We start from the raw sequence: 10,428 nt of genomic DNA, 5'->3' as shown, positions 1-10,428 counted from the left end.
GTTCAAAGGGAGTCAAGTACCATAAATGCAAGTTTTTATAATAATTATTTCTAGTATTAATTACAATGATTTTTCCAGCTTGAATTACAAAAGTGTTTTGACCACAGGGACCATTTATAAATCTAGCTGAAAACATATTTAAATACAGTGTCTATTGCTCAAAATCCAGGCACATATGAAAGAAAGGATTTACAGAGTTTTGAGGCCAGCACTGAGGCAGTAATCTGTTGGACACATCAACCTTAATATTTCTTAATATCAGGAACTCATAAAAATACTTAACATAAATTAAATACATGAGCAGAATTGCATGAGTAGGGGGATATTAGTCTTTAAATATAGCAGTTCCAACTTGGGTTTACACTTGGAACAGGAAGTGGAACAATAGCCCTCCATTTGTTTACATTTTGCACCAATTTACTTCAGAAATTCACCCAGGTCAGCATAGTCTTTTATGGAAGCAAAATATCTTTCTAATTAAATAGCCAGGCTAATGGCAGCAACATGAAAGATAGAAAGTATTTTTTAATGTACTGAACACCTTCTTTCTCTACTAATATAATTGTTCCAAAACAGCTATAGGCCAATTTACAGGGAGACAATCATGGGATAATGGAACAAAATTAAGCTGCATCCTTGCAAATAAATTTTTCATTTGAAAACATTTCTATTCAATAATTACTGTAGTCTGGGAGGGTGTCCCCATCTCCCTTTGTTGCAAAATCAATAGTATGTTCTCATTTTCTCTTAAGCAATGCAAAAAAAAAATACAATAAAGGCTTGGGGATGGACCATACTGAAGGAAAATCTTAGAAAAACTATTGGAATCATCTTAAAAGAACTATTTGAATCCTCTACTTCTATTTTATGAATATCCTATCTCATCCTGGCTAATAAGTCACATATCATATAGCTGTTACACTTGCCCACCATAAAACATGAGCCAGTCACCTCTTTTTTTCTACCACATTCAATACAAAACTGAAACAAATTGCAGATATTCCTCATACTTCAGAGTTAAACTAGTGTTTTTCTCTTAAAGAGGTAACAACACTTTTGCTATGGATGCAATTTGACGTGCTTCCATATTCCTGTGTGTGACACATCACTGTGCTGCTCCCCATCTTAAAGACATTGATCAGCCAGAACAACTGCTGACCAGGGATGGTGATTGCATGGAAAAGTAAGACTCAACACCTCTTCTTCTGCTTTATAATATAACTTGCCGCATACTTGTCAGCTGCTAGCTGGGCACCAATGCCAGAATGTAAAGGTTTGATCCTCTAGCCTAGGGCTGTCAAACTCCCAGTCAAACTTCCAGTCATGTGATGCCACCATGACAATGTGAATTTGACACCCCTGCTCTAACCATACTTGCCTGGTTGAGAAAGACCTATTTAGAGGCTGGTTGAGAGAAATGCTAGCTCCAATGCAAATGCATTCAAATGCAACAGAAACAGAGCTCATGTACATTAAGACCCTTTCATATTATGCAATGGGAAACAGCACTTTTTCTGCCCTCTTAATGCTTCAGCCATCTTGGCATTAGAATTGTTTGAGCGCTCCATCATTGTATAGTCCAGCTGAACTTTGGAATCTTCTGCCCAACTCTTAAGGATTAAATGGAAATGTACAAGTGCAGTCTTCAGAGAATCATAAAGATTATGAGGCAGTTGTATTTCATGAGCTAATAGCACAGTGTTTATCGATTACACTGATTTAATACATTTATTGCACTTAAGCATAGCAACCATGTCTTTTGCATTTATTTACAACTTGATTACACTGGCATATTTAGAATGTACTTTTTTATATCATCACATCTGTTTAATCATGCTAATGGTCCATCTGCTTTTCTTGTGTGATGATGATTCTGTGAAGACAAAAGCAAAATTTTAATGATGAGCAACCCATTTATTTCCTTCCTCAAGTGCTTGCTCCATAGTTCATACTTTTTAAGTCTTGTGAGGAAATTTCTTATATATTACATTCTTTATTTTTAGAAAAGGATGTATTCAATTTTTCAGGAATGCAGGTTTCACTTTTGAAGTCTTGTAGAATAATATCATTGTTTTGGAGTTGGCTACAAATAGTTTTCAAAACAAACATTTCTACAAAATGCTTGTTACTTATTATCACAAATGTGCAACATTAAAGAACTCATTTTCTTGTTATTAAAGAACCTGTGTTTGTTGCCACTCTGAATTTCTTGGAGAAATGAGCTATTCTCTATGTGCATCAGCAAGGATTTTGCAAGAGAACATCTCCTTCTATAGAGAATTGCGCTTAAATGATTCCTTCTCTGAGGATAACCCCTCTCTGAAAAGCCTGCAAGAATGGATTGTCTACCCTCCATATTTCAAACTGAAGATGTTTTTGATTCCACCAATAATTTGTCTTCTGGCAGCCATCCTGGTCATTCCTTTCATCTTATTTGTGATTTTTTCTCATGTCAACATACGTCAGGAAACAAGGTACCTTTTATTGGGCAATGCTTTGGTTAGTGATCTGATGTATCTGCTGCTCTATACTCTGTCTGCAGTATTCAGTATGTCCACCTTCAACCTCTCAAAAAGTGGTTGTATCATGCTGTTGTTTTTGCTAGCAATGACTTACTGTGGAGGCTTATTAACAACTGCAGCAATGGTCCTGGACACTTATTTGGCCATATTGTGGCCTTTGCATTATATTTCCATTCTGCCTTATTCCCGAGCAAAAAAAATGATTCTGTTTCTATGGATCTGCTCTGGAATTTTCCCTGGGATTGTTTTCCTAATACTACACATCACTCAAGACTCTGGGGAATGTCCAGTAGAAAACTGTTCCGTTCCAATAATACTGGAAATGACTTTACAAGGAAACAATGCCATGAAATTCTGCTACATACTCTCTGTGTCTGCCCTTTTTATCTGTCTGAGCCTCATTCTTTGTGGTTACATGGTCTTGTATTTTAAAACAAAGCAATCAGGAATATGGAGAAGCATTTTCTCTCGAGCCAGTGTGACATTCATAATGCATCACATTATCCTATTCTTTCATTTCTCTCCTCTTCTGGCTGTTGTAGTGGAGTCACTCCTTTATGTCAATGCTGTAATTGGGCCACAGACAGGAATTTGGGTGTCTATGATAGTTTGTAATGTCTTGATAACTTTGCCCAAGGCTTTGTTACCTTATCTGTGTGGGCTTCGATACAGAGAGATATCATCATCCCTCAAGTTCTGCATTAAAAGGAAACGTTCTACGGTAGTAGCTCCTACAACATTTACTTGAACAGAAACAAGGCATTAGAGTAACTGTGACCAAAAGCTGTGTTATGCATCTCATTAACTGAAATTATTCATCATTTAATTGATCTGTTGACTAAATTGTTTGTATTTTTCCTAATTTGTTCCTAATATCAACATGATGCTTTTATACTAGATATTTAGGCTAATAATTTTATTGCTATGGTTGAAATGTTCTGATGCATATGTTTACTCTTCAGGTAAAAAAATTAGGACCTAAATCTGCTAATATATCAACCATACCAACCTTTCTCAGAGTGAATGCTTGTACATTTGACTTTATAAAATTCCAGAGTATGAATCTTTTTACTTAAAAAAGGGCTCAGCACTAATGTTTTGTACCATCCAAGTTTTCTCTTTGTTTTGTATAATACTGAGCCAAAATCTATCTTACATGTTTTTGCCTTTCCCATTTTTTTTCTTCCCTTGAAGAGAAAATTTTTATGGCAAAAATCCACATTCCATGGCAATGTTTTTGAGTTTCTTTATTGTTGAAGGTGGTGCGGGCTGGTAACAGCTGGTCTTTTTGTTTTATGCTATTCTTCTTTCCAATTTGCTGGCTGAAAAAAAAACCTGTTTAATAAAAGCACTTCCCTTATGACCTGTTCCCCTGGGATTTAATGGAAGTATAGGAGGCCAGACCATTGGAGAAGTGAAAAATAGGAATTAACATCTACTCCTTATAACTAAGCGTGCTCAAGAACATCATACTTGACCAATGAAGATTTCTGTAAAGTTCTCTCCTTTTATAGAAAACCTTGAAGAAATTCAATAAGAATAGAACAAATGCAGGATAATTTTTCTGTATGAGATTAATTTTCTATATTTTATATGTCCCGTTTCTTTTTATATACATATATGGGAAAAGATAGATTTGTCTCTCTAAATCTTATTCAGGAATCCATGGTATAGATTTCTGCAATGTGTTTTTCTTTCCAGTTTCTTTGTCATATTCCACTTTAGGGAACAGAGAATTTATTGTTCCAGTCTGGCAAGCTAACCCAACCAGCAGCAGGGTCTCAATTGAGGTTGTTCCCCTTTCCCCAAATCCTAGTTCCTCTCAGTAATGTGGCTTGTGCCTACAGGTGTTTTATGGTTGAAGAGGGAAAAAGACACATTTGCTCCAGTTCAGGAGATATGAAGGTTGAATGCTGTGGTGGTCAAAAATGCAAAGACCAGCCGTTTAACTGCAAGGACTGGCATTTTTCAGCCTCCTTGTAACTTTGGTCGCTATACAACCAGTTGTAAGTTGAGGACTTCCTGTATTAAGTCCTCCTCAAACTGTCTACCATGGACCCCAGCCCATTCCTAAGAGGTCCTTAAAGGGAGCGTGCATAAGCGCACCAGCGTGCCTACCGTCCCTGTCCTACTGTCCCCATTTATCTGTATTTACATCCTTTGTTCATGTTTATGTTCATACCTATACTTGTTATCTTGTACATGTGTTATCTTGTACAGGGTGTGGCACAAAGGCAACACAGTCAAATAAGCATGAAGAGTTCCTTTATTATCTCCAACCTTGCCCCCAATGTCCAGGTTACCTTCGGCTGAGAAAAACTCTCCCAGGAACAGTCTTTAAGTGGAGGAAATTCAATCCGAAAACAAAGTACACACAAACTGTAAATAAAAATTCACACAAACCACACTGCAGCAATTAACTTCACAGGGCAGGAGAATGAATTGCAGACTTGAAAGCACAGCCAAACACACACAGTTGGGAAGACGCCAGGAATCCAGATAAGCTTCGATGATACCAGATAATTCACGATTTGCTCCCAACATGTTGCTGTGCGCAGCTTCCCTTTTTAAACACAGTGTTCCCAGCTGCAGCTAATAAAGGGAATCAGGGGCCTTTCTTCCCCGTAAGCCATGCAACCTACGTTGCTCTCTTCTCCGTTCCTCCGTGCGTGCCCTAGGATGAAGAGGGGGTGGGCCTGGGTCTTCCTCTGAATTCCCTCTCCCTTGTTCTACCTCTTCCCTGCTCTGCCCAGCCAGCCTTTGCCCTTCCTCAGTTTCTTCCACAGCCAACGGAGCCACACTCTCACTCCCTGTCGGCTGCTCAGCCTCCCCCTCCGAATCAGATTCCGACAGGGGCATGACAACATGTTTGACAAACAAATAAAATAAAAAATAAATAAATAAATAAATAAATAAATTATCCCTTGTTACCTCCAGAATGGACAACTTCTGTCTCTTCAGAGCTAGTTCCTCTTCACTTCAGAGTGGAGAAGAGAGAAACGTAGATTGAATTCTTCTCACGATTAATGCGAAATATAGATTAAGGAAAACAAATTAATCAGCACAAGGATTTTAAGGGCTTCTCCAAACCTTTTACTGGGTGAACAAAAGTCCCTCTGAATTAAGGCTGACTTCTCCCAACTCTAACTGGCAGAGACAATCCAGAAATGTAGGAAACAGACTACATTAAATTTCAGGAGAGCTCAGTGTAGCAGCTGTCAATTATTATTTATTTTTGACACTGCAGTCTGAAAATGTAGGCAGCTGTGCTGAAATAGCACCCAATTCTTTTTTTTATTTAAAAAAACAGCATTTGATACATTGTAACAGACAAAGCAAGGAAGTTGTTCCTTGCCAGGAAGTCTAAAATATGCATTTTTAAAAAATCCACATGGCTTTGGGCATATAGGCGTCTTTCTGAAAGGTGTACATATGTAGAATGTAAACAGGCTCCAAACATTTTGAGTTCAACTGAATGTTTACTTAGGATGAACACGCATGAACTAGGAACACACAGGTTAAAATGAGAAAGTTTTATAGACTCTTTGATCATTTACTTAAATGCAGGTGGGTGGGTATATGGGAAAACTTTTGCCAATTATCTGCACCATCTTTTCCCATTAAAAAATACTTATTGGGGAATTAAATATTGGTCTGGCAAAACAATTGCCTAATTGTATTATGGGATTTGTAAGCACTATGGAGCTTCAGAGATGCATTTCTATCGGAAAGTATAACATTGGCATTTATGCTTCTTTTATCCTGTTGGAAATCGGCTCTAGAAAAATCCATTTCTGATATTGTTTTGGGAGCCGACATTTGTTGTGAAAATGTTCTCTTTTTACCTCCCCTCACTTTTCATAGGAGCTGTCTGCTGTTATCTAGTAATACTGAGATAATGGGTTCTTTCATAGCTGTGATTTTTTTTTTTTTTTGTCAGGTTTATAAGACACAGAACTGTTTTAATAAAATCAGGAAACCTCATTTCAAGCAGTCGGGACACCCGCAAAGGGAGGTCAGAAAATGGCCAGAGGGCAAAGGCGATGTTGAAGCAGAAATTGTATGTCTTTTATACATGTACAAAAGTATACAACTCTGTATTGTAACTCTGGCACCTTGTGTTATGGCTGCACACGTGTGAATGGATGCTGTTTGAAAGCAATTTCTGCTAGCAAGGTTCAACCATTTGCTGTCCTTTGGTTTGATTTTGGGGTAGAATGTACAGGTAGTCCTCGACTTACAACAGTTCACTTAGTTACCTGTGATGACCCGGGGCATGGCACAAAAGCAACAAAGTCCCTTTAATACCTCCAACTTGGCCCCCAATGTCCAGTTATCTTCAGCTGGAGAAAAGAAAACTCTCCCAAGAACAGTCTTTAAAGGGAAGAAATTCAGTCCGAACCCAAAGTAAATATAGATTATAAATAAAAACCAACACAAACCACGCTGCAACAATTAAGGAGATAGGGCAGGATAAGGAATTGCAGACTTCCAAAAGATAACGAAACACACACAGTTGGGAGGATGCCAGAACCCAGATAAGCCTCAACAAACAAAAATAATGCACATTTTGCTTCTAGCAACTTTGCTGTGCGTAATTTGCCTTTTTAAACAGTTTTCCCAGCTGCAGCCAATGAAGGGGATCAGGGCCCTTTCCTCCCCTGTTAACCACACAACTCACATTGTTCCCTTCTCCGTTCCTCCCTGCATGCCCTAGGATGAAGAGGGGATGGCCTGGGTCTTCCTCTGAATGCCCAGCCGAACTGTGCCCTTCCCCAGTTTCTTCCACAGCGACCGGAGCCACACTCCCGCTCCCTGTCAGCTGCTCAACCTCCCCCTTAAAATCAGATTCCAACACGGGCATGACAGTGACCATTTGAAGTTATGGCACTGGGAAAAGGGACTTTATGACCGTTTTTTCACACTTACGACCATTGTAGCCTCTCCCACGGTGAGGTGATCAAAATCCGAACACTTGGTGAACAGTTTGTATTTATGATGGTTGTGGCGTCCCATGTGATCCCCTTCTGACAGGCTAAGTCAATAGGGAAGCCAGATTCATTTAACAACCGTGTTACTAACTTAACCACCTGCAGCAATTCACTTAACAAGTATAGCAAGAAAGGTGGGGACAAAACTCACTTAAAACTGTCTCGCTTAGCGACTTAAATTTTGGGTTCTGAGGGGTCCTGGGAGCTCTCTGAACTTGCTTGTTTTCATTACCTTAACTAGGCAACATCATCAGATGATCACTAGCACTGATGATGTTCCCTAGTTTGGTCATGAAACGTCTGCAAGAAAACCACCAACCTCAGAGAGCACCAAGGACCCCTCATTTCAACCCTGAGCTACAAATATTCTCCTTTATTTTGGATTCTATTGTCGTCATAAATTGAGAACCTCTAGTCCAGCTTCCCAGGAGGGAGGAGCTGCATTCCAAAGGACCAAGAGACAGCGTGGTTTAGAGGGTTTAGGTGAGTGGAAGAAAGTTAAGATGAACTCCTCCTTAGCAGTTCTCAAAATCTCTCTTTAACTATACAAGTAGGTTGCTGTAATTTGGCAAGATTCCAGTCTTTGGGTGAGGAATAATTAAAAAAAATACTGTCCAGAAGCTCAGCACATCTTTCTTGGTTTTTGCAGCTTGACAGAATTACATAATAGTCATAAAAAGTATAATACCTTTTCAATAAATGGATGCAACCAAGAGATTTGGAGGTGTGATTGATGACCTTTCCACAAACTTAAAGGGCAAGGGTTTATGTTTGGATGCCTTCCATATACTCCTTCCTCTCATTTCCATTCATTTATTCCAGGTTTCCCCCAGCTACAACACTGACGTCCTCCCTGCTGCATTTCTGTCCAATAAAAGCATCACTTGGAATACATAATTCTTATGTGAGCTAAATTACATTGATTCTGACAGCTTTATAGTAGTTTGAAGATTAGAATTGGCAAACGTTCTGATTATTGGTGGAACAAATCCAAGTAAATGAATTCCTGACAACAGGAAGCTAAGAAAATGAATGCCTTCGATAGAATATAACTTACTGGGAGCATCTTCACTTTTGGAATTGAGTTAGTAGCTTTGTTTTCGTAGTCTGGAAATCCAGGAGGTATTTATTATATTGGTTTGGAGCCTGTTCATTAGCCACTTTCCTTGTGACTGTGTTTAAGCAGCCCATCAATCTCTAAACTAACAGAAGGTTTGTGTGTATGGTCAGTTTATAAATTATTGGCTTAGTGAAAGGGCTAATCAGATTCATGGAATGAAAAGAAGAAAGTTTAAGAGAGAAGTACTGCAATAAGGGAGCCAGTTTGGTGCAGTAATTAAGGTGCTAGGTAGAGTCCAGCATTAAGTATGAAAGTCAACTTTTGGGCCAATCACCAGGAGACAGTGAATTCTAGTGCCACCTTGGGCCAACTAGTTGATTTTGGACAAGTCACTCTCTGTTAGTCCAGCTTCCCTTCACAGGGTTGTTTTGTGGTGAAAATAGGAGAAAAGTATTATAAGTGCCATCTTGACTTACAAAGTAATAAAGGGTTGGATTTAAAAAAATCAATACATAGTATGAAAACTTGCGAACAGAAATGCCTGAATGCTGGAGCTTTGGGGTTTATATGTGGAAGACCTCAATCCTTGTTTTCACAGCTTTGAAAGAGTCAAAAGCAGGTGATATGACCAACATCTCCCTGGAAACCTGGACCGTTAGGTAGGGAATTATTTGCTATCTGGCCAGATAATCATTTGAACTCGGATGAGGCAGCTTCACATAACTAAGGTGGTGTCATTTCCAGCATGTCTCCATGGGCAACCTGTTGGAGTGGTCCACCATTGTTGCTTAACAGTGACAGCCACAGCCAGCAAAGCGGTAAGGAGGCAGATGTTTAGTTTCTATGCAACTGCGCATGTTATGATTGGTACCTAGAAGAACTATGTAAATAGGTTTGACCATGTGTCTGGCTCTAATGTGCTCTGTGCTCATAGCAGACACATGGTAATAAAACATGTATTTACTCATAGGAGAATGCATTCATCTACCTTCTTACAACTCGTGGCCTAGAGTGCTTCACATTTGCCCAAGTCATCAATCTGAAATGGGTTAAGAGCAAGATCAATCAGAATAGAGATTGTTATTTGTATCAAAAAGAATTATACCCAAATGCCACACTGTTCATGTATTGATGTTGATGTATATAATAATAATAATAATAATAATAATAATAATAATAATAATAATAATAATAATAATAATAATAATAATAATAAGAAGAAGAAGAAGAAGAAGAAGAAGAAGAAGAAGAAGAAGAAGAAGAAGAAGAAGAAGAAGAAGAAGAAGAAAGAAGAAAGAAGAAAGAAGAATAGAGATGGAAGGTACCCTGGCAGCCTTTTAGTCCAACCCCCTGCTCAAGCAGGGGAACCTATACAATTTGAGACAAATGGCTGTCGATGAAGGACCCCCAGGTGTGGCGAAGCCTGGAGAAGGAGGCGTTGCACACTCACACACATGTGCACAGACCGCGTGCCTGCCTGCCTCCAATCGCCCCCACCTGGGGGCCGAGGCTCACCTGGCCATGATGAGCCCGTTTCCGTTGCAACCTTGGCTCGGCCGAAGCGGTCCCACCTGTGGCTCACGCCCGCCTTTCCCTCCCGGCGCTCTCGGACCGTCCATCTCGGCTGTTGATTGGCTGCTTACGGACACCTGTTCCCTCGGATTGCTGATTGGATTCGAGGGGGTGGGGGCAGTTTAAAAAGGCGGCGGGCTCCTCAGGCTGAGTTGAGGTTGCTGCAGAAAGAAGCAGAAGGTGCTGCGTCTCGGAGAAAACGAAACGCCTCAGAAGGGGGGGGGGGACCCCAGAAAGTCCAGTTGCCCTCTTGAGAGGCAAAAAAGACAAACTTCCAGGTCAT

The 10,428-nt window shown here is 39.6% G+C and overlaps 1 protein-coding gene across 1 annotated transcript; it reads left to right on the top strand.

Moving 5' to 3' along the window:
• The first annotated feature begins 2,217 nt into the window (after positions 1–2,217).
• On the top strand, positions 2,218–3,270 carry GPR148 (G protein-coupled receptor 148). The gene has a single exon (XM_026668738.2). It carries the CDS (start codon positions 2,218–2,220, stop codon positions 3,268–3,270), a length of 1,053 nt encoding a protein of 350 aa, XP_026524523.2.
• The last annotated feature ends 7,158 nt before the right edge of the window (positions 3,271–10,428 follow it).

Source organism: Notechis scutatus, chromosome 4 (genome assembly GCF_049901735.1).
Source record: "Notechis scutatus isolate UNSWTSFEM ecotype Mainland chromosome 4, rNotScu1.2, whole genome shotgun sequence".
Taxonomy (NCBI): Eukaryota; Metazoa; Chordata; class Lepidosauria; order Squamata; family Elapidae; genus Notechis; species Notechis scutatus.
The sequence above is the reverse complement of the archived record's forward strand: the minus strand, read 5'-3'. Positions and strand labels throughout refer to the sequence as shown.